The sequence below is a fragment of the Protopterus annectens genome, chromosome 2.part0 (assembly GCF_019279795.1).
Source record: "Protopterus annectens isolate FY-2018-M chromosome 2.part0, PAN1.0, whole genome shotgun sequence".
NCBI lineage: Eukaryota > Metazoa > Chordata > Ceratodontiformes > Protopteridae > Protopterus > Protopterus annectens.
In genome coordinates this window covers 1,102,524,445-1,102,550,657 of record NC_056728.1, presented here as the reverse complement: position 1 = coordinate 1,102,550,657, position 26,213 = coordinate 1,102,524,445, and the positions used below count along the sequence as shown (strand labels likewise).

General features: G+C 39.2%; 1 protein-coding gene across 2 annotated transcripts in view; it reads right to left on the bottom strand.

Moving 5' to 3' along the window:
• Positions 1–26,213, bottom strand: part of TBCK (TBC1 domain containing kinase) — a 1,512,759-nt gene that overhangs the window by 556,642 nt on the left and 929,904 nt on the right. For both annotated transcript variants that reach the window (XM_044061297.1, XM_044061298.1), the window contains one exon: positions 3,583–3,619. In XM_044061297.1, coding sequence (XP_043917232.1) covers positions 3,583–3,619 — 37 coding nt within the window. The remainder of the gene's footprint in view (positions 1–3,582; positions 3,620–26,213) is intronic.

The following is a 26,213-nucleotide window of genomic DNA, read 5'->3' as shown; positions in this document are numbered from 1 at the left end:
GATACTCGGTGCTTCAGATTGGTTCTGTTAAAACCTGTGCAGATTCTGTATATGTCCACTGGGCAGTCCAGTCCCAGGAAATACGAGGACAGCAGACGCGCACCCATTAATGGAACCTGCTTGCCAGAAGGATCTCTAACCTGGTTTAGAAGACATGATAATAATGGTATCAAAACATGAAAGCAAGCAGGAATAATTAACAATGAAAAATATTTAAAACTGAATGCCCGAGCCTTAATTAAGTTTAAATCTGCACTAAGGATATAAAACCTAAAATAAGAGGAACACAAGTTTTAGATTCTGACAGAAGTTCTGGAAGCAATCGTTATATATTACTTCAATTCTCAAGCTTGGAAATAACAGAAGGACAGAGCACTACCTCTACTCAGCTTATGGTCGGAGCTGGCCAGGTTAGGCAAAGTTAAGAAGTAACAGAAATGTTTGCTTAGCAGTCCAGGGTAGAATACATGTCCTGCACACACAACATCATGATACAAGACCATCATATTCTGAGGGTTGTTCTTTAGAAAATGTCACCTCATCTGAAAGACATTCCTCCCTTTTATATTTCATATTTAAAAAACCCATCGATGTCCCTATATAAACTGTATAATACTGACGGCTTGAGGAACCATTTCACCTAAGATCTAGAGTCTAAGAATTAAGACATGCTGTTTAGATACTAAAGTGAAGTTTCAGAAATTATGGTAAAGAACAGTTTATTGACTTGAGTCCTTGAAATGTCACCAGAAGAAGCTAAATCTTTTAATGGCATCAAAACAGCCTTCAGCTGAGTAGGTTCATAGGTGTGTACTTTGCTAATGGCCCTGGAGCCTTTACAAGCCTAGCCCACAGAAGTGCCCTAGCATTGTGCCGCCCTATGTTAGTTCCTAGTACCTCCTATCAAGTACAGCCACTACAGTGATCCCTGGGGTAAACTTTCTACTTCCCATCCACTCATCAAAATTTCTCTTGAAGAGGGCCAGTGAAGTGCTCTGCTTGACATATATGGGAATTCTATTCCAGAGCATGGGCAGTCTCTGGGTTATAAACCTGTCCCTCCAGCATGTTCTACTGATTGTGGTAATGAGGTTGAGGTCTCTGGAGCATGTGGTATGGAGGGATTTGGATTTCTTTAGATGCACCATTTCTAACAGAGCTGGGTCAGACATGGCTTTGTAAGTCAAGCAGAGATCGCCTCTTAGTAGACGATATGAGACATAGAATAGCTGGAGTGGTTTGAGTCTGTCCATGTAGGACATGTGTTTAAGGCCTAGGATCCTTTTTGTGAGGTACTTTTGTGGACTTTCCAGCTGTTGCTGCATCTAGTGAGGTATATGCGAAATAGGGCATTATACTCGATGATTGGCCTAATGAGGGAAGAGTAGGGAGAGGTGATGATGTCTTTCTTCCTGGATGCAAACCCTTGGTGATGAGATGTGCCACATAGAAGGACTTTCTGACCACAGTGGCAATGTGGTGGTCGAAGGAGAGGCTGCTGTCAACCTGTGTCCCCAGATCTCTTATAACGCTTTCAGTGTTCAGTGGGCTCCAATCGATGTGGTAATTACTGGAAACTGAGTTCTTCCCAAAGGGGATGATGACACATTTTTTTGGCATTAAGCTTAAGGTCATGGTTTCGACACCAATCACTGGTCTCAATGAGGCCTTTCTGTAGGATGTCTACATCACTTGGGGAGTTAATAATAGCTCCCATCTTGCAGTTGTCTGCAAACTTAGTCAGCCAGAGTCCCTCTATGTTGGCCTGGACTTCTGAGAAGTAGATGCCAAACCGGAGAGGACAAAGGACCGATCCCTGTGGGACTCCTCTCATGACTGGTTGGCAGTCTGAGTTGGAGTCTGCTACTTTCACACTGTGGGTTCTATCTGTAAGCGAATTTGCAACCCACCTAGTGATATAGGGGTTGATGCCTAGTTTGGTGAGTTTATCAGTAATTCCTGAGTGGGGAATGGTATCAAAGGCCTTGGCAGATCGAGGTAGGCTGTATGAACTGCCTTGCCCTCATCCACAGTAAGACAAATGGATGGAAATGAAGATGCAAACAAGTACCTTTTTCAGTTAACCTGCTGATTAAACAGCTGAGGTGGCTTTCACTGCAATAACCAACACTGATGTAGAAAAGTCTAACACAGCTAGAAACTCAGAGCTATATACAGCAGAGGCATTTGGCAGGAATATGATGAGGACGATCATCTCTAACAAAGCATGTCCAAGCCTACAGAGTGAATCATTCATAACGTATCAGTGATAATGACAGTGGTCAGAAATACAAGTCCATCAGGATCTCTCAACAAAGAAGAGACTAAACTTTGGAGAAAAATCACCTAACATGACCAGTTTGAGATACGTTTGGAATGGTTGGAGGCTGCATTGGTTAATAAACGAGTGATTTGATCTAATGACCTACATGTGGTGCTACACCTTATGGAGCTGGTTCTTAAAAATACTTATATATTTTTTGGCGAAGAGTTCTTCCACCAGAGCAAAGACGTTGCTATGGAGGCAAATTGTGCCCCCACTTATGCCAATATCGTTCTGGCCTGGTGGGAACAGAAATTTATTCTGAATCAGAATACAAGGTACACTGATCACATTATGTGAGATTTTTGGACGACATCTGCCTATTTTGGGTTGACTCTGACATTAAACTTAATGAATTTTTGTCCTTTATTGAATCCCCTACTGGTTTCTTACATTTTTACGAACACCACTTTTCATGACAAGTTAAATTTTTTGGATGTGTCCATTGAAAAAACTGGCTTGGGGGTAAAATCTAAAGTTTTTCATAAAAATACTTTTTTAAATTCCTACCTGCACTTTAGAAGTGATCATCCTTTTTTTCAAAAAAAAGAGCATTGTTAAGAATCAATATATTTGTTTGTGCAGGATGACTTCTTGTGATTCCGATTTTGAAAATGAATGTGACTACTTGGGACAGGTATTCCACGAGAGGGGTTACCCTGTCCAGTTACTGAATGACAGACCAGAAGTAACAAAGTTCAGACATAGTAAGTTTAGTTCTGTTTTAGGCAACAGACTCCAGGCTGTTGGTGAGCATGAGTGCATTAAACAGGGTTCTGATTATTTTAACAGAACTTTTAGTATGGAATTCAATGCTGATTTTCAGACATTCAACAATATTATTAAGAAAGAATGGGATAAATTCATGGAGCTAACTGACTTGCCATTAACAGAGCAGGACCCCTTGAAATTTATTTACAGAAAGGGGAGGGATCTTAAAATTTTACTGGAACAAGACAAATGTGTTTTTCTTGGTGAATAAAGTGGACTGAATTTCCCTCCTTGTGTGTGGATTCTCTTCATCCTATTTTCCTGTTATTAGTCAAGTGGTTTGAGTGAACTAATTTCTCTCATTGTTACTTCAGTTTGAAGTAAACCTGACTTAACTTGTGAACATGACTTACTTAAAATTCATATTAACCTAAATAAAAAATACAGACAAATACAGAGTTGAAGAAATTTTACAAGTCTTTGGATAATCTAAATATGCACATTTTCATTGCGATTTTAAACATATTTAACAAGAGATAAATACTCACGTGTAAACATTGTGAGAAACCATGGAATGGCATAGAGCTGAAAAGAAAAACATAAATTTATATGACCATGTTTGTTCCAGAGATCCTCAAAGAATCTATCACTTCCATTTGTTTGTTTTTTTTTTCATTTTAGAGAGACACATGCACAAACACACACGTGCAGGCACATGCACACACAAAAGGCAGAGCTAAGCTAAATCAATTTAGCGTCCAGTTTCAAAATTCCTTTTAAATTCAGCAGTTGGTTCTGTGAGAATATACAGACCAACACTGCCCCCTTGCAGTGCTAAGCTGAAAATCTCATCATACCACAAAAAAATAAACTTAAACAGCACTTAATTTTATTGTCAAGGGTTTATTTAGTACTTCAGCCTCCATTTGCCTGCTGTATGACTGTGAATAAGTTACTTAACCAAGCGGTGCTACCAGATAATCCCTAGTGGCTTCACCTTGTTAACAAATAAATAAAATAATAAGTAATATTCAAAAGCACCTGTAGCATTTCTGGGTAATTAAACAATCCCTCTCTAAATATGAAGCATAAATAAGCATGGAATGTATGGACTGCCCAAAACTCCACTGGCATGTGCACAAACAGCTATAAAATAGTTTGCGCTAATCAGAATTAGCAAACCAGCCTATGAATTTGGTGGGCTTTTTTCTTCCAGAACAGTCAAAAAGTTAAAAAAAGGGAAAATTTTTAAAACACTAGAAAGGAATAATGTGTAGAAAACATTCATAAGTATGCAGTTTTTCATTAACTTTAAAGTACATATTCCCTTGCAAAAATATAAAAGGGTATAAGTAACATTACTTTTTCCAGCAGTCAGTGCTTTATATTTAAGTTGGTATTTTAGTTCATAGTTCATAGGTTGGTACTAGGCTATCAGCCCTAGGGCCTATACAAGCCTAGCCATAACAATTCCCTGGCTATTTCTTCCCACATTATTTACTTCCCTGGACCCCTGTCTAGCAGGGCGACTGACGTGATCCCCGGGGTGAATTTCCTATCTCCCATCCAATCGTCAAGGTTCCTTTTGAAGAGGACCAAAGAGGCACTCTGCTTGACATGTATGGGCAATCTATTCCAGAGTCTGGGGAGTCTCTGGGTCAGGAACCTGTCCCTCCAGCATGTTTTGTTTATTGTGATGACAAGGTTTAGATCCCTGGAGCGTGTGGCTCTGAGGGATTGGGATTTCTTTAAGTGTAGCATGTCCAACAGCTCTGGGTTTGACATGGCCTTGTATGTTAAGCAAAGATCGCCTCTGAGTAGACGATATGCGACAGAGTATAGCTGGAGTTTTTTAAGGCGGTCACCGTAGGGCATCTGCTTTAGGCCTATGATTCTTTTAGTAAGGTATTTCTGTGGCCTTTCCAGTTGTTGCACATGTCTTGAGAGGTACATACCAAACGGGGCGTTGTATTCTATAATGGGTCTAATGAGGGATGAGAACAGTGGGACAATGACCTCCTTTTTTCTGGATGAAAAGCCCTTAGTGATGAGGTGTGCCACATAGAAGGATTTCATGACTGTTGTGGCGATGTGGTTATCGAAGGTGAGACCACTGTCCACCTGTGTCCCTAAGTCTCTTATCACACTTTCGGTGTTTAGTGTACTGCCACCTATATGGTAATTCATGGATACATGTTTTTTCCCAAAGGGGATAACTATACATTTCTTGGCATTGAGCTTGAGCCCATGGCTCTGGCACCAAGCATATGTTTCTGTAAGGCCCTTTTGTAGAGTATCCACATCATTTGAGGATTCAATAATGGCTCCCAGTTTGCAGTCATCTGCGAACTTTGTTATCCAGAGTCCCTTAGTGTTGAGCCTGTACGTCAGAGAAGTAGATGCCAAACAAGAGCAGTCCCAGGACTGAATCCTGAGGTACTCCACTTGTCACTTGTCTGGAGCTGGATTTGGAGTCAGCTACTTTTACAGTGTGGGTTCTATCAGTAAGCCAGTTAGCAACCCATTGAGTGACGTAGGGATTAATGCCCAGCTTAGTAAGTTTATCTAGGCAAGGTCTAGATAGGCTGTGTGGACCACCTTACCCTTGTCCATGGCTCTGGAGACTGATTCGAAGTCAATCAGGTTCAGGAGACAAGATCGGCCCTTCACGAACCCAAACTGGGTGGGGTCCAGTGTTTGAAGGTTGCCAATGTCTTTGTTTATAAGTTCCATGATAATACGCTCCATGGCCTTGCAGATAAGGCTTGTCAGACTGATGGGATGGTAGTTTCCGGGATCCAAGGTGGATTCCCCCCTTGTGGAGTGGGATAACTGTAGCTCTGCACCACTCAGTGGGCATGAAACCTGAGGTGAGGCTATGATTAAACATGACACTTAGGTGAGGTGCCAGTTCATACTGTAGTTCATGTAGTACACAGCCCGGGATGTCATCTGGTCCCATGGATGCTGTATTTTTAGCTTTGGAAAGTGCGTTTTTTACCTGTGTGGCCATTACTGGAATTTGGCAATCTTCCGGTATTGAGATGGGCCATTTAGGGGGTGAGAGGGGGGTGAATTTGGCACTGAATTGATCTGCCAGGATATTGCAATATCCTTGGGATCAGTATATTTAATGCCATTCTGTTTTAGCTCAGAGCAGATCTGAGCATTGCCATTTAGATTCTTGACATAGTTATAGAATGCATTGTGGTTGTCTTTGGAATCTTTGGCAATTTTATTTTCGTATCGTATCTAAAGGAAAACAAAATTTGAGCTAAAACAGAATGAAATTCTGATACATTCAGTCTGATGTCTCAGTAATCCCACCCAGCTACTGTCACATTCTGAGATATCAGTAACAGTGTTGTAGTCATAAATTCCATTTCGTACTCACAAGTCGATATTGCTGCCCTCCCCCAACGCACACAGTACTTAAAAAAATGGGCACATCACTCACCAGCACTTAATGTTTGTAACATTTTCAACTGCTCAGTCAAATACTATAAAAATATTTATTTAGATTTTTAATACTCTCTGTAAGGAAAGTATACACATGTTGTTAGAGGCATTAATTGAGATTGTTATACATATAATATGGCCAGATAAGGCCCCAGCTTTCTACTGATGCTCAGAAAAAAAATGCACTCTGTAGAGTACAAAGAGTGTGCCTGCCTACACCCACAATCAGTAACCACAGAAGCAAAAAGGAAAATGCAACTGATATCTTGAGAGTTCAGTGAAGAACGTAGAGTGGTTTCTTGGCATTACATGAGTGCTCTGAAATCAAGTAACACTACGAAGTACAAACAATAAGAGCTGGCAGTGACACATCATTGTTTTCTGTGTGCTAGATGCAACACTTATTGAACAGAAAAAAAGAAAAGAGGGACATGGGATAGATCCCACTGAACATTACGGGTAAGGATGACTAAAACAGGCACATAACAGGCACATTCTCATCATATGTGATAGCTCTGTGAAAGGACAGTCCTTAATCTATAACTAGATTATCTTCTATTCATCATCAGCATTTTTTCTCATGGGTGCAAAAGACCTAAAGCAGCAGAAGCCATGACATAATATGCCATACACACAGTATGCCTCACCACTAAGTCTACCAGTTCACCCCCAACTACTAAGAGAGCAGAGACTTCATGTAAGTCAAGAAAAGAAATGCAGATATGACACACACATTGTTTACAATGTACTTGGCTAACATGGAATGACAACAGAAGATTCTGAAAGGAGGGGTTGTCAAAGCACAGGGATGTGACGGAGGGGGGTATATGTGACCCAACAAGGAAGCCCTCACAAATAAATGGTTAGGAATGTATCTCTTACACTCAATACTGAGGACCCTTCTCAGTGAGTCTACACCTGGCTTGAATCACCAGCAATGCAAACAGCTATGGTATAAGAAATCAGAGGACAGCTAACAAGTAAAATTCATAAAACTCAGAGCTAAAGTACCAAGGTACTAAAAGAAGGCATGACTCCTGGAGGCACCACTAAAACAATAATGCTTGATAAAGGTGTAAACTAATGACCATGCAACTATATCAAAAAGCCTGCCTCAAATGCATCCCAAACTGGTTCTGCACATCTAGAGTGTGAAGGACCTGCACCCCAGTGGGCTTTGTCTTTGTGGATAAATGAGAGAATGAAAGTCTGATTTAAGACAGTTCTAACATCTCATCATAGAGAAAATGTGCATTGGTCCTTATGCACACCTAGTGCTTGTGAAAGGCTAGCTAAGATTCCCTACATATGATGGTCTGAAGCTCCAAGATCGTGTAAGCAGATGTGATGGCTGATAGAGATTGTATAAATTAAAATGCTTTCCCCAAAATTATACTGTGTGTGCAGTAAAAGAAAATGCAAGGCCAAACAGCAGTTTTCAAAATAATATGGCTTGTTTTGCAAGAACAGTTAAGTGATGATATTTTATTTCTTGTAAATGTTTAGCTTAGATATTAATAACATACAGCTGTGGGCTTATGGCATCCTGTTATAGAAAAAAGGAAGTTACATTGACATTTGTCATTATAAGAGAAACTGTCCAGGCTAGAAATAACTAACGGACTTTTTCATGATATATACAGAAACTCTGCATCAACAGGGACTTTATGCAAAGATGATGTGGAGGGACTTTTTGTGAAGTCTTCAGATACAGAACCAAAGAAGGACATAAATCATGCAAACCAGAAAAACAAGTCACAAGGACATTAATAATAACATTGGTTGACATTTAAAAACGTATATAAACTGGACAGTATGTTTCACTCTTTAGTGACGTTTTTGGACTGAGTGTTCATCGATCTATAGTTATATGTGTCTAGTTATGTTATAATAGAATTGAAATAACTGACAGAATTAACTGTTTGACAAGAATTTGTACTAATACAAATAAATATTAATGGATACAGTAGTACGGTGTCTGTCTCGTCACTGCTAATAATATTTTATAGTGGCAAGCCTAGCTCACTGGCCACAACCTTTTTTTGTCCGTTACCAACAGTTAATTTTTCATAAAGGCCTTACATTTTTCGTGAGTTCAACAGATTGACAGTTCCAGTGTTTCAACAGATCAACAGTTCCAGTACTTTGTTGGTGGACACAGAGTGACACCATGCAAGCTGTCCTGCGACGGACCACCTACAATTCACCTGTAGAAAACACCATCTTTTTCCAGATTGACTTCAGCCTGTACACCTGTTTGTCTTCTGCAAAAATACGGTAACGTCTTTACAGTTATAACATGGATGCCATACATGATATTAGCTTGAAATGCCCACAAACTGTGCAAATTAATTTAAATGATACACCTGTTAAGGTCTGGTTATATTTGCAATCATGGTTTCAATCTTCTATGTCAGACGTAAAATGTAAGTCAGGCATTTTTACTGCACAAAAGTTATCTCTGTAAATGCATAAATATTTATTCTCAATATATTGCTAAAGCAGAAGTTATGCAAACGCATTGTCTTTTATGTGACTGCAAATTTCCACAATTCTGTCTATTTTGTCATAAAAGTTTAATGTATAAGACAGTTAACAAAATGTATCCGGTTGTTACAAAGAATACATTTCCTTCTGATGTTGCTAGTTCTTCAGATACTAAACAAGTACCACAACCCTCTGCAGTTATGCCTTTATCTAATGTAGTTCAAGCAATCACTGATTTTTTGAAGAGATTGAACCTTATGCAAAAATTTGATATAGTTAACATGTATGTCGTTTACTGTACAGAATGGAATAGGTTACATAACACTATTACTGATACTAAGCAATTAGATGATGCTCTGCAGCCACTTTCACAGGGATATAGACAGGATCTTGCAAAGGCACAAGATGAACATCTTGGCATGGTTAAGGTTATCATCAAGCTTTTAAAACAAGTTTTAAAAGCTTTTCTGACATTACCAGAAGGCAGTGTAACAGAACAAATATACCATCTACAGGCAGATAATCAAGCTTTAAAGCACGAGTTAGACCAGGCTCAAACAGAGTTAGTAAAGCAGCAATCCACAACCTATGGCTCAGCAATCATTCAAAGTTTAGAGCATAACAATCAACTTTTAGCAAATGAATCGGAAGGTTTAAAACAGCAGTTAGCACAAGTAAAGCGAGATTTATTACTGGTACAAAATAGACCAATAGATGTGGGGCAGGACACAGCCAACATGGCAGTCATTTCTCCTACAGAAATTTAACAGTCAAGTTTATTGCAGACACTGCCTCACTGGCAAGACAAAAAAGGTATCTTTTTCAACATGTTGGCATTTGAAGAATGGTTAACGTATACTGTGGGGTCTACATGGATTGATGCATTGTGTAGATGTTTTTTTGCATTCATCCCAAAATGTTTAAAGTCCTACATAGAAACTGAGAAATGTTCACTAGACAGCAGAACAGCCAGAATGGCAGCTATTCTTGAAGCATATACTCAGGGTCAACCTTTGACCCCAGAATGACTTGATTATTTTAAAATTAGCATTACAGATAAATTAATGGAAGAAAGTGATCACCTTAAGCTTGCATACCAGGTTGTGTATGGTAAAACAGATGACCAAATGACAGATCCAGAGGTGCAGCAGTTGCTTACACATACCTTTTTAAACCAAGTGAAGGGAGTCTCAGGTGACATTAAGCATATCTGTGGCTTAGGATTAAAAACCCTAGAAGTAGTCCAAAAACTCATCAGAGGCAAGACAATGGGAGATGATGGAAAACTTTATACACATAACATTTTTGCTGTAGAAGGAGAGCAAAGTGTAGACTACGTGGGGAAAGGAAGGGGATGCAACACATGGTCTTTAATAACAAACACGGGGGAACACAAGCAGCTTCTGCTCCACCAGGGTTACAGACAGATGCACAATGAAGTTCAGAAAAATAGGTGATATGTTTTACTTGTATTATAGGCCTCATTAAACAGGATTGTCCATATTATAAAAGATGGAAGGAAAGTCATATACAAAAGGGTATCTATGCAGATAATAGTGCTTCTTCAAAACCCAAAAAATAAGGAAAGAAATCAAGATAAAGAAAATACATTAAGGGACAATCAGTCACAGGAACAAACACAGAGAGATACATTAAAATAAAGTATACCCTATGGAATACACAGAAAACCCACCATATAATCCCACACATGGTGCAAGTCAGGAATTTAAACGTGAAATTGAAAGTACAAAGTACACATTAGACAGTGAAGACACTAACAGTCAAGAGGGAACAGAACATGCCGTCTGTATAATCAGAGACATACCCAGAAAAGTAGATCAGAATGAATATGACTCAGATTAGGGGTGTGCCCCCCCAAGTAATCTTTCTCACAAATTTTAAACGGGGAAAGGACGGACGCCCGTTAGTGGAAGTATGGGTGGAGGGGACACTATGGAAAGATGCCCTGCTTGATACAGGGTCAGCAGTCACAGTTACTAATAAACAGTTACCTGTAAATCAGTTCAAAAAAATCTTACATTCAAGGCTTTGATGGCAGCACTTGCATGGCCATAAGCAGTAAGCCAGTTAAAATAAGTTTCACAGAAAATGGATCTTCAATACAGGGTACATTTCTTATGAATTCCAGTTGCGGAACAGCAATCCTTGGAGTTGATATTCTCGGCAAGCTGGGAATAGTAATTGATTTCAATAACAAGGTTTTATTGTCAGCCACAACGGAAGACAGTTGGGATACAGCTCAGCAATTTCCTTGCTTTGTAATTGACATAGGTAACTATAAAAAAAGACATTACCAAAACACAGTCACAGGTGCAGGATAAATGGGAGCAAATCAAATCACAATTTCAGCCCTTATGGGCTACATCAAAGACAGACTGTGGTAAGTTAGCAATACCAGTGAGTGTAGGCAATACTGATTACATTCCTCCTTTTCAAAAGCAATATCCAATGCCCAAAGAGGCGGGACAGGATATGAAGAACTGTATAGCACAATGGGAACAGGCAGGCATAATACAAAGGGGTCACAGTCCCACAAATTCACCAATTTGGCCAGTGAAAAAGAAAGATGGTAGCTACAGCTTAGATACCGATTTACGTAAGGTCAATCAATTCACAACTCCTCGTGCACACTTGGTTCCAGGAGTGCCGGACCTGGCAGCGAGGATGAAACCTCAAAGTAAGTGGTTTACAGCTATTGATTTAGCTAATGGATTTTTTTGCATTTCCTTTACAAAAGGAAGATTGGCAACGGTTTGCTTTTACCTTTGACAATCAGCAGTATGTGATGATGCGGCTGCCACAGGGATTTCAAAATAGTCCTGTAATTTTTCACCAAGTAGTAGGTGAGGTTTTAAAACCCTTAGAGACAGATGACGGTGTCATCCATTACACTGATGACATTCTCATACAGTCAGAGACAATACAGCAGCATGAGACACTTCTTAAAAAAGTTATAGTTACTTTGCAAGATGCAGGATTCAACAAGGACAAAGTTCAGGTCTTTTCACAAGAGGTGAAGTTCTTGGGAAGTATTGTACGTCCCACTGGCAGATCCCCTTGTGAGGAAAGAGTGAAAGGAATTTTGGAATTACCTCAGCCATTGACAATTCCAGATATGCATAAATTTTTAGGTATCATGAACTATAACAGAGAATTTATAGAGGATTATGTGGCAGCTGCCGCTCCCCTATATAAAATGTTAATACAACAAAAGGAAGAACCCCGGTTAAGTTGGGGATGGAAGGAAGAACAGGCTTTTGAGCTACTAAAAAAGAAACTGAGGCAGACTACAGAACTGGCAGCACCTGATGGACAGCAAGATTTCATTTTACAGGCAGCAGCAGGAAGTGAGACTATCTCGGTAGTGCTCCTGCAGTATTGGCCTCAACAAAATGGGAGCAAGGCAGAAAAGACACTCTGACCAGTGACTTTCTACAGTTGAAAGTTAACCCCGGTTGAAAAGGGATATCACCCATGCATACAACAACTGTTAGCCATATATTGGGGAATTAGACAGAATATTGACAGTTTTTTCAAAAATAATTGTACAGACATCACATCAGTCGGATTCTTTTGAATTCTATGGAAATGAATAAGATCACAGAGGGAGTGAGTCAAACCATTTTTGCAAAATGGATGACTTTATTCAGTACAAAGAATGTCCAAATTCAGACAGGGGACAAGTATTATCTCTCAGATTTGGCTAACTATAAGGGAGGACCTCATAATTGTGTTTAAAGCTTACAACGTCCAGAAATTTTGCCACTGAATGCACATTTTCAAGGTGGCTTACCCACAGTTTATGTAGCTGGGGCCAGGTTTTGGAAAGATGGGAAATATTTAACAGGATTTGCAGTGATCCAAGGCGATGGACAAGAGCCTATCCTGAAGAAATTGCCATGTTACATGTCAGCCCAAAGGGCAGAGTTAAAAGCAGTCAAATATGTTTTGCAACATTTTGAGCCAGTCGACATTTACAGTGACAGCGCTTATGTGGTAAATTCACTGCATTTACAGATGGCAATTTGGGCCTGGAGGGGATTCATCGACAGTGTTGGCAAACCCCTCAAACATGCTCCAGTATTGTGGACATTATGGGCATTGATTACCCAGAATGGCCTACAGGGAAAATTTAGTATTGTAAAAATCAAGGCATATCAAAAATGTAATACAGAAGAGGCTAGAGGAAATGCTTTGGCAGATGCCAAAGCAAAACAAGCAGCAGAGACAGGTGACTGGTTAGAACCACATGAGCAGTTTGAACATAAAAATCAAGTACTGCCAGTTAAAACATTTGCACCAGTACAAGTACAGGATTTAGCAACTCTTCAGAAAGAAAAAGGGATTCCCAAAGAACTTGATAAATGCATCCGGGAAGGGGATGGCAATCAAGTAATTTTTGTATATCCAATGTCGGATGGAAAGAAAATACCCCATCTCCCAGGGGATTTGGCCAAGGAATTGGTTGAGTACAATCACAAAATTTTGGGCCACATAGGCACAGAAAAGTTATGGAGTATAGTCAAACAGAAGATGTGGAATCTATGTCTAAAGTAGCTGTGTAAAACGGTTTTAGAGAAATGTTTAGTTTGTTTACAAATCAACACCAGTATAAAGAAACCTTAAGTTGCATAGGGTTCCAGTGGCAGATGGGCCATGGTATGCAATTCAAGGGGATTATGCAGGGCCCCTCCCTATTGCAAAGGGAGAATGCAGATACCTATGAGTGGTTTGACGTATTTTCAAAATGGGTAGAAGTAATACCCACCAAGAGTATGACAGTTAAAACTACAGCAGAGGCACTATTAGAAAAACATTTTTGTCCACTGGGGATGGCCTCGAATCATAGAGTCAGACAATGGACCACAGTTTACAAGTCAAATAATGTGGCATTTGTGCAAACAGCTGGGGATCAAGCACAGGTTTCATGTTCCATATCACCCACAATCCAATGGGATTGTTGAAAGAATGAACTGAACATTCAGAGACTGAAAAAAATATGCCTGGAAAAAGGTAAGGACTGAGTAAGATATCTGCCAGGGATTCTACTGGGCATTAGGGCAACCTCTAACAGTAAAACAGGAATCTCACCCTTTGAAGTAATGACCAGGAGAAAAATGCCCCTAACACTCCCCTGTGATCCAGAACCGGTAAAAAATGACCATTATTGACAGCGGTAAAACACCAGAAATGGTTAAGAGATATACAGGAGGTATGCAATACTATTGCCAGGGAGCAGGCTTACCATCTGTGGAAAGAAATGCCAGACATTCCTATAGAAATGGTTCTACAGAAAGGGGACAAAGTTCTTGTAAATAACTTCTTAAGAGAAGGACTATAGGACAGTAAGTGGCAGGGATCTTATGAGGTAGTTAAGCAAAAAGGACCATTAGTGTACAGAGTCCAAAGGATACAAAAAGAAAATATAAATCCCAGAAAACCGACAACAGACAAACAAAAGAAATACACTATTAGTTCATAGAGAGCAGTGTAAATTAATAAAGAGCCACACACAGAAATAGAACAGTAATATTCTTTCTAAAATTTATTTTTAGACGCAGGGGAGCCCAGTAAATTTGAAAATTCAACTAGAACAAGAGAGCCCAATATGGGAATATCCATTAAATCTGGAAATTCCACCAGAACAAAAAAGCCCATGGGAAAATCCATTTAAGCAGAAAAGCACAGAAAATGAGCGATCAGAAGAAACAAGAAAAAAAAGTTGTTGTAGAGTACCTATAAGTATTTGCATAGCCATGGTATTCATGATAGTAGTATATGCTTTATATATTTGGTATAGAATAAAAATATATAAAGATTATGAAAAACAAGCAAGGAAAAGCTATGAGAAATCAACTGAATGGTGTGAAATACAACCAACGCCTAGTAAATCAATTAGTAAAAGAAATGTACCTACAGAAAAAAATGCAACCAAGTACATAACAAAGTATAGGATGATTTCACCCTATTGGGGGAGACCAGGAAAAATGACATGGCAAGAAGACAAAATACCAATAAGACCAAAAAGGGAAGTTATGCATCCCAGAGCTGTTATGAAAAAATGGGGTGAAATACTCCTACATAATAAGTCATGAGAACAGGGGCACCATGATTGGGCAACTAAAGTCAATACATTTTTGGCCATGCAAAAACTGTTTGCAAAAACGCATAATAAATCAGATTGTTGGGTTTGTAGCCACATTCCTTACAGGGGAAGGATGCCATTACATGCATTTCCAGTAAATATCACTGATACAGGGTTTATGTTTAAAGGATCTTTTAAAAACAGTTATAAACCAGTCAGTCATAAAAGAACATCTACAATTAATGGAGACAGAAAGAGGAATACTTTGTTTTCAACAGAAAGGGACAGTAAGGGTGAGTATTAGTAACTGCAACTATTCCATCACCTATGGTCACAAGATAAGCTTGAGTATCATGGGGGAGTTGATAAAATAAAAACAGATTGGGAATCAATACATAACACTTCTTTTAAGGAAGACATGAAGAGTTTTTTTTTTTAAATGGAGCTATGAATAACCTAATAGGCCAAGAAAATGTTACAATTTTGGCAAGCGGTTTCTTTTTTGTATGTGGACAAAATGCATATAAATGGCTGCCAGTAGGCTGGCAAGGATCTTGTTACATTGGGTTTGCAGTTCCAATGATAAGAATCACGCATACACTGCCAGAAGAGAGGGTTAGAAATCACCAAAAGAAAACAGAGGTTCATGATGATTTCTCCAAACTTGGAGAAAACTTAAAACAGCTGGACTTAAGGGATGGTATCATCTCATGGGCTGGAATTTTTCCCTGGTATGGTGCTGCCAAGGCAAAATGGGAATTAAGAAAGGTTGCAAAGTTAATGGAAGTATTAGCAAATGCAACATATGGGGCTATCTTAGATATAACAGAACAGATAGTAGCAATGAGGACAATGGTCCTCCAAAACTCAATGGCTTTTGATTACTTGCTGGTTAGTCAGGGGTGTGTGTGTGCTTTAATCAAAATGGAGTGTTGTACATATATTCCTAATAAATCAGAGTCCATACATCAACATTTAGATAGAATTGCCGAAGTTTCCTCAAAGGTTACGAAAACATGGAGTACAGAATGGTCAGATTACCTAAGTGGATTGTTCTCAGGAGGGTGGGGTACTATAATTTCCGCATTAATTGCTCTTATCATTATCTGCTTAATTACAACAGTTTGCATGTGTGTTAAAATTTGTGTTAATAAAAGTATTAATCAAGTAACAGCCATTGGTAATGTAACACTCTTTGAAAAGATAGACTTAAATGCAAGGGATTCGTATGTTGGAAAAGACCAAGGGATTCAAAGTACTGAAGATCGTATTGTGTTGTAAATTGTCTTACAATTTTCTTGGTTTTAATTAAAAAGGGGGAACTGATACAGACTGTGTAAATTAAAATGCTTTCCCCAAAATTATACTGTGTGTGCAGTAAAAGAAAATGCAAGGCCAAACAGCAGTTTTCAAAATAATATGGCTTGCTTTGCAAGAACAGTTAAGTGATGATCTTTTATTTATTGTAAATGTTCAGCTTAGATATTAATAACATATAGCTGTGGGCTTATGTCATCCTGTTATAGAAAAAAGGAAGTTACACTGACATCTCAAACAGAAACTTTGCATTACAGGGACTTTTTCATCTCAAGAATAACTTAGACTTTATATTTGTCATTTCAAGAGAAACTGTCCAGGCTAGAAATAACTAATGGACTTTTTCATGATACATATAGAAACTTTGCATCAACAGGGACTTTACGCAAATATGACGTGGAGGGACTTTTTGTGAAGTCTTCAGATACAGAACCAAAGAAGGACATAAATCATGCAAACCAGAAAAACAAGTCACAAGGACATTAAAAATAACATTGGTTGACATTTAAAAAAGTATATAAACTGGACAGTATGTTTCACTCTTTAGTGACGTTTTTGGACTGAGTGTTCAACGGTCTATAGTTACATGTGTCTAGCTATGTTATAATAGAATTGAAATAACTCTGACAGAATTAACTGTTTGGCTCATCCATTCTGGGGACAGGGAGTGCTGGTTCTGCGTAGGACCGTCAATGACAAGTAGAGGTTTATGAGGGAAGGACAACAGTATAAACCAGGGAAATGCACTTGGAACCAGCAAGCCAGTAATGGGATGAAAGCACACATACTTACAGAGAGTGCACAGCAGATCCTCACAGTAATGCTTGTGCATGTCAGCCACCAGGGACAGGAGACAGGACTATACTGAAAATGCCCTCACTGACTCTATCTAAATTATTTAAAACAGCAGGATGTAGACATGCAGGATGGTTCTCCTGTCTGGGTATAATCAGATGCCAGTCCGGAAACACAGCTGTCTTGGTCTTTTTGAAAGGGAGGTATAGCTCACGCTACTGGAACAGAGCACTCCATGCCCCCTTAACCAAAGAACAGCAGATCGAATAACAAAGGGAGAAGCACAAACTCCTCCATGGATGATGGCCCTATCCAGTCAGTACTCTCCATCTTTGGCAGCCTGAGGCAGTGTAAGATGTTTAGGAGACTGGGTGTGCTTGCATCTAGGTGCTGATGGTCAGTAGGAACAGAAGAATATACATACACTTTGACTACAGAACAAGTGAAGCCCAAACTTCAAAGTTCTCTGAAATAAGTCAGGAGCACCTGCATACTTGTGGAGTGATAAGGCACAGGATACTTATTCATCTTAATGAAATGGAGAACCTATTCCACTTGGCAGAGCATGGCTGTCTGCTGTAAGCTCTGTGTAGTAGCATCAATCACCTCTGATACTGTTGACAGGAAATCAGACAGGATTAAACAGTCTATGATAATGTCAGATCGGTGGTACACAGGGATAAAGACCTGTGACCAGCTATGAAGGACTTGATGAGGGACAGTGAGTGACTGGCTGATGCCAGTCAGACAATCTGGACCACTGAAATACCAGTACCTAGAGAACAGGTAGATTTCTGGAATGTCCTACTTCCAGAAGATCTGACCCAGACATGCCCCTCCCCCATCGCCAGTTCCACAGGATGGGTGTAAGAGATGATAAAGGAGTCTGCCAGCATATTCACTTCATCCAGGATGTGAACTGCTGAAAGACTGACTGATGCCTTGTCTATGCCCCACTGTCACTACACATCACTCCACTGCAAATAGACAAACAAGTATCCTCTTGTTTATATACCTCAGAAACACTAGAAGATAAACTCAGGAGCAACTCCAGAAACAGCTTCACATGGATGATGTACAAACTCCACTCTGGGAGGGGAAGGTATGGTGAAGGGAGCCATCTCAATCGAACTGAGAAGAAGTTGAGATAAACCTCCCGCCTCACCAGTAAAGAATCCAGTGTAAGGGATCAAGATGGGTCCAGCTATAGGAACAGGAGACCAACCGTAAAGATGATGGGAAATGACTGCAACCCTAGGGCCTATTGACAGTTGTGTTAAACCAAAGGAAGATCCCTTAGCATGTGGTGGTTTTGCAGTCATTAACATCTCGTGGTCCACTGCAAAGCCTGCTTCCTCAGATGTGCAAAAGACACTGTGAAAGTGAGAAGCACAAAAGACATGAAGCCCAAAAAATATGAGAAAGTGCAAGTCTGTGCCTTCTTTTGCACAATCATTCAACTTGTTAATGCCATGGATTTCTGAGTCTCCTGTGCAGGCAGGAATTTCCAACAATGCAGAGAATCCAGTACCATGCTGATGAAGTAGCATTCCTATGAAATGGGACTGGAGATGATTTTGTACATTTTAACATCACTTCCGGGGAATGCAAGCATGGGAAATAAGCATTACAGGTGTGCTGTTAATGAGTGTCACAATGGGGCCATCAGTTGCTTCTCATACAAGGCCCCCAACATGACACTTTGCTGAACATCCAGGGTGAAAAAAAATTACAGGATTTTATTTTGAAACTGCTGCCCACCTAGGGTGAATTGAAGAAATTTCATATGCTGGGCCCAGAGTTTGATCTTCCAGAATGCATCCGTCATGTCTAGTGACATCATCCATAGATTCATAGGTAAATACTAGGTCATCAGTCTGAAGACAATTACAAGCCTATCCAATAACCAGAGGTCAGAATCCAACCCTGTACCTTGTATCTGTGAGGTAAAACCCTTAATCATTATGCCAACCCCTCCACCCTAAAAGTATGCACCTTACAGCAGCAAAGTCATGACCCCATGGAAAAATCCCCACCTAAAACTTAATATATCTATAGTGCTTACGCAGGACAAACAAAAACAAATAACCAAAAAAAGTCCTCGTGGAGCAATCTGCTTACAGAGACACAAACGGAACTGTAACTTGTCATAAAACTTTTTATTCAGCAAAAACAACAAACTCGTCAAGAGCTTTCATCCAGCAACATCCGGACTTCATCAGAACAATTAAAAACTCAAAATCCTTTAAGTACCTATTTTAAAAACAACACAGCTAATCACATAAACCTTAGGGCTCTATGAACAATATTAAAAGTCTCTTTGTTAAAGGAACCCTTCCCCTTTTCAGTAACCCTATTTCAGTAACCCTTTTCAGTTATAAAATAAGAGATCTATCTTTCAGAATAGGTTTCAAAGAACAAAAGTCATTAATACCAGGGACAACTGTGGTGTTGGTCATAAGATGCCAAGAATATTCTACCCTTTCCAGTTTATTTTCCTAAAAAAACACCCCTCATATCACTTTCAACAATTTGTAAAATCCCAAAATGGAATTTCTTACAAGATGGACTATTTTTAAGATGTCTAAAGAGGGCATTATTGGCATTCTCCTGCCTAATAGCATACAAACGCTCGTATATACGTTTTCTAAATGTCCTTTCCGTTTTTCCTATGTAGAAATGTTGGCATTCTTGACAGGTTGCTATATAAACCACGCCCCTAGAACCACAATTTCCACAAGCTAATCCTTACTTATAAAGGTGGTTGGCCTACTGATTATACTCTGTTCTTCCAAAATGTATTTACAATATTTACAGGATCCACACTTCACTGTACCTTTACTTTCCAATCTTTGAGGGATAGTCGGATGCTCTAACAAATATTTTATATTCAAATCAGTTTTGTACACAAACCTAGGATTATTACCCAGCGTGTCCATAAGTTCACTGCTGCCTTTGAACAGAACCCAGTTCTTATTTAAAATATCTCTTACACTAACACTCAGTTCTCCATAGGTTAGTACCATTAAGTTTGTATATAAATTTTTGTTCTCAACCACTTTATCTTGTATAAGAACCCCTAATAGAGGCATGTATCTTGTCTCCCATCCTTCTATCATCTGATTACAAATATTTAAAACCAACTGGGAAGGGTACTCCTGTCCATAAATAATTTGACTAGTGTACCCATTTCAATTTTACAAATTTCCAATTCTGAGCACATCCTGGCAACACGTATCATTTGGCCTTTAACTACATTTCTCTTGGTAAACATTGGATGACTACTACTAAAACCTAAGTAATAGTTCAAAAACGTGGGTTTCCTAAAAACTTTTCAACAAAAACAACCCTTATTGGATCCTTAACCAATGTAACTTCCAAATAATCCACCCTCATTTCAGAATGTACATAGGTGAATTGAAAATAACTAGAAACCCCACTAATATAATCAATAAATTGTTCTTGTTTCCCTATGTTTTTCCACAAATAAAAATATCATCCAAGAACCTAAGATAACAGTACCAATAATTACTAAAGGCACTCATCAGAACGTGTAGCCTCTCACAGGCAAACATAACCAAACTGGCAAATAATGGTGCACAACTTGCACCCATTGCGACTCCTCAGGTCTGTCTAAAAAACTCCCCCTCAAACATAAAAAAAAATTATTCTTAAAAATGATTTCCATCAGCTCCATAATAAAGTTGATCAAGGGTCCCCATAAAGTCGTCCCTTCCATCAATGTTTCATAAAATAAACTCAAACCCTCTTCATGTGGGATGGAGATGAAAAATCCACCGCATCTATAGTGGAGAAACAACAAGCAACTGTATAAAATTTGCTCCTTACCCTGGAAAAAAATCCCAGGAATCTTTTAAAATATGGTCAATGAGTAAAAGAGAATTCCTAACCAATCTGTCAGCAAATATTCCCAAAGAATAAGTAGTACTATTATGTGAGGCTACTATTAATCTGTAGGGGGCTTCATTATGTTTTTGAGTTTTTGGTTTCCCAAAAACTATTGGGATAGCGGGATGGTTATTAACCAAAGAATTATACATTTCTTCATTAATAGTACCTTGAAAAAGAATCCTCCAACATTAATTGTATTTTTGTGTGCTACATTAATCTCATTTTTCGATATCACTTCATCATATTTAACTTGATATTGTAGCATTGTAAAACTCTGACAGTTATAGTCAGTCTTCTCAGCAATAACCATCCTCCCCCCCTTATCTGGTTTCATGAATCGTAGATTCAAATTTGACCTAAATTCCTTCAATAGTTTTGCCTCTTCCTTGGACAGATTGCAAACTCTTTTCTTGTGTTTACTATACAATTCAAATATTTCTTGGGTACATACCTTTTCAAATGTTAGTATAGTGAGCTGTAGTAGGGGGTTAAAAAAACTTTTTTAGGAATTTAATTGAGCTGTTAATTGTTCTGATGAAGTCCGGATGTTGCTGGATTAAAGCCCTTGACCAGTTATTTTTATTGAATAAAAGTTTTACGACAAGTTGCTGGAGATGTCAAAAGGAGAGAGGAACATGGACGCATTTTTTTTGGAGTTACACAAACTTGAATCATATAAATGAGCAAATACAGAGTATGGTGAGCAGCTGTTCCTAGAAACTGGAACTTTATTTATGAAACTGTTTTCACTGGGATACAGTAATAAGGTGAGAGCGGAAGGAAAACACTTTGGTCTACTAATGCTGGTACAGAAAAAAAGCACTCATAAAAAATGTAATAAACAGTAAACTTCAACAGGGGATGAAGCAAGATATATGATAAAGCAAATTCAAACAGCGGAGAGGAAAGTATTGGGTGGTGAGGTGGGGAATGAATGAGGAGGAAAACGATCAAGCTAGGATATAATGGAGATAATTAGATTTTTCTACAGGAAGAAACATAGTAGCTTACTTTCTCCACACTGCTAAGCAGAGAATTCAAACTGCTTTTAAAAAAAATGTAAACAGTCTGCTCCATGGAACAAGTCAAAACAGTGCTTGTGTGTGTGTGTGTGTGTGTGTGTGTGTGTGTGTGTGTGTGTGTGTGTGTGTGTGTGTGTGTGTGTGCATGTGTATATATATATATATATATATATATATATATATATATATATATAGTGTGTGTGCATGTGTGTATATATATATATATATATATATATATATATATATATATATATATATATATATATATATATATGTATGTATATAAAAAACAAACTCACATTTTTCTCCTGCTGGGAACTATCCAATCAGTGCCATGGCAGGGGTGGGAGTGTGGCCCAGAGACAACAACATTCACTGTAGCTGTTATACATGCAGAGCATATGCAGTAAGTGAACTGATTGTCCCAGACTATCAGAAGCTGTTAGGAGAGCACTAAAGACTTCTAATAAAATGGATTACATTATTCAGAAAAGGTAAGATTTTTTTTTTCTTAAATAATGTCATTGCATAATGGCAATAATCCACAACTGTATGTGTGTAATGCAGGCTTTACCCATGGTTATTTAAGCACTTGGGCTTTGCCCTCATGATTAAATCATGCTCAGCCGTGGGTAAATCCTGTGTAACCCACACACAGCCATGGATAACTGCTTATTAAATACATTATAGAAAAAAATTCTCCAAGCAGTGAAGACAATAAAAATGTCAATTCATTCATTTCACTGGATCTCTGGAAGTTTTCACTGTAGCTTTTTGACAGACTCAAATTACGTCCTCATATTTCAAACAAATGTTCATATCTTTGTGTTTGTTCTGTTAATGGCATCACAGAAATGGAGATCAAATTTTACAATAATGTTGTCGATGTCTAGGAGTGTGGTGTGGGACATTATGTCAACAGAGGTATGGTTACATGGGGTGACTAAGAACTGTGTGCTGAGTGAACATGAGACTTGTACGTTGGGTGGAGAATAATGAAGACCAAAATTTGGGTCATTTTTGTGTTAGTCATTTGGGTTAACATGTTTTTCTATGGCTGAAAACACTTCTTAAGTAATTTTCTGGTGTTCCAAAAGGTCATCAACAACACAGACCACAGCTGAGTCACTGGCATATTGTATTAATGTGGCTTTATTTATATGGTGTGGGGGCAAAGTCATTAATACAGTGAATAGTAGTGTGCCCAGAAGTGAACCCTAAGGGAACTGCAATGGTTTTAGGAAGGAAATCTGAGTAACAGATTTTCCATTTAACACACTTGTTACTTGTTTTTTAGACAGCTTTTGAACCAACATATTGTCTAGTAGCATAGGATGAGACAATGTTGTATGCTTTGGGATGGCTGAAAAATGACTGAATATACCAACTTACTGCTCTTCTTGTGCATTTTGTTTACAAATGAGAGTATATACATGATGGTACTGTGGCTAGGATGGAAACCATATAGAGAAAGAGAGAGCAGATTGTTGTTTAGGGAGTGGAGACATTGTGGTTAGCAGGGGAAGTATGGTTATTAGCCTATATTTAGATAGGTCTGTTGAGGTGCTGCCTTTAAGAAGAGGTAAGATGTAAGATTTTAACAAAGGGAAGGGGCATAGGATTCTATTACAGATCTGTTTATCAACACTGAGATAGAGTAAGCCAGGGCATCAGGAGCCATGTTAATATAGTTACTAGGGAAGTAGTCTGGTGCTAGGGTTGCTGTTGTTGATGTTGGACATAAGAACTGGTTAGAATGAGAAAGTTCTGGAAAATTCAAGTGTGAGATCAATGGATTGTGGTACAGTTTAGGTGTTATTTTTAAGCAGAGTTACTATGTATGTAATAAAGTGACTGTTGAACAGGTTAGCAGTATTACAGTCACTTTCAAATTGGAAGATTCAGTTTGGGATAGCTTCGCAGGGTGCAGAGGTTTATCGACAGAGTATTAGAAGGATTGCGGGTCCTGATTTCCACTACTTGACTGAGGAAGAGATCATATGCTAAAAGCAGGTTCCTGCTGTGTTTGTCCACTAAGGTGTTAGACTATTCTCGAATATGGACTGCAACAGAAATAGATCATAATCAGTGTCCAGTCTCAAAGCACCAATGAGCAACAGTGATTTGATGTGACAGGGAATTTTTATAATGGTGGCATTGTAATCTAACTGTCCACTGGATCAATCTCATGTGAATCTATGTACTGGACATCATAACAATGGTGGCTGCCACTCAGCTCAAAATCATAAGGACAAATTCTATTGTATCACGTTCCAAAAGAAGCTCCCAAAGACAAAACAGTAGGACAACAGACTTGTCTTGTGGAAGGTTTAATATGTGCATAAACATCTAAAAATGCAAGCTAGCTAAGTTAAATGCCATAAAGGAGTACGGTGTGAGACTTGGGCATATAGTCAATGATACCCAGACATCAAACTGTCTAATCAGAGAGTAAGCCTTATTTAACAGAATGCCTTCAGCAGACAGAGCTGGAAGGAGAAGGTTTAAGCAGGGGAACACAATGGTTCCAAGTAGCCACTGGTGAAGCACTACAACTTTTGTCTCCCCTCCACCCTGTTTCATTCCATCTGGCCATTCCAGTGTCTCTGTCCACTGGCATGGTCTACTTGCTCCTCTTTTATCCCCTTGAACTGCTCAGAGTGAGCTGGGGCCAGCATGGAACTTAAAGAAGTCCTGGGGGGGGAGGGTGCTTGTAACTGCTTCTGTTTGCTGAGGGAATTATTATGACCTGCTTTCATTTCCCTTTCTCCCACCCCTGTGTTTGTTGGCGCAGCTGGGGGCTATTCCCCTCTGTGGACCATGCTTTCCCTCAGGAAGCATTTCCAATGAACTCTCTTCCTCCTGGATGTGCATGCCCATCCCTGCCAGCTCTTTAAACATCCAGGCTGCTAAATGAACCTAGGTCGCCTGGGCTGTAGTTAGGGCTTTATCACTCTATGCCACGGTGCTGATCACTGAGTGAGTACAAATGTTATGCACTTGGTAAACACCCTGGGGGCTGTAGTGAGACCAGAGGGAAGACATCTGAAGTGATCATGATCGATGCCTCACAAGAAGCATAGAGACTTCCTGGATTCTCTGGCAATCTTCATATGGAGGTAGGCACCTAATACATCCAAAGACAAAATTAAATCTCTTCTTGATAACTATGGCAGGACCATCTCCACTGAAACCATATGGGAAGTTTGTTTCATCATGTATTCATTTAGACTACTGAGAACCAAAATGAGTCCAAGCTGCTGCAACTTCTTTGCAGCTAAAAAGAACCTTGAGAAGTACCATGACCTCATCTGTCTTGCAGGATCACTAGGATGAGTCTTTTGCTTAGGAGGATTAAGGCCTCTTGCACTTCCTGTTTTTGTTGATGAGAAGGGGCATTTGAAAGAGACTTTGCTAACAGAGGTTGATCATGTAACCACTGGGTATTATGATACCGACCCATTTGTCTAGCCTGGTCTTTCACCATTCTTTTTTTGAAGTAGATAATCAACATTCCCCTGGCTGCTTAAAGAAAGGAACAGCTGCTACTGAACAGTGTTGAGCTATCCATGGCTTCCTGTCTGTTGGTGGTAATTACTGTCCTGGAAGGATTGTATACCCTCTTCCTTTCTGCTCCCCTTTGGTGGGCATGCTGTAACCCAAACTGGAACCACATTTGGTGATGGTCCCTCCACATTTTGGTACATTATCTTGGAAGAAGATGGAACTTCATGCCCACAGACAGCAGGGTTATAATCCACTCCTCCATGTTTTTAAGGTGTCTGTTAACATTCTCACCAAAAAGGGGAGGACCTCTGTATTTGCTGCAATGTCTGTAAGCCTCATCTAGTGTACCAGCACACTACAATGCCTGCTGCTGCAGACCTGGACCTTCAGCCATATTATAAATTATGGTTTGTCACCTAAGCTCAGAATTTTTATTTTTCTGGTCCATCAGGCAAGTCTTCAACCACATAATGCACTTCATTGGTGAGGTCCTTTAGAAAATTCACTATGTGGGAAAGATAAAGTGTCTTGAAAGACAGCATAATGGATACAAAAACATGCTACTCTAGCCTGT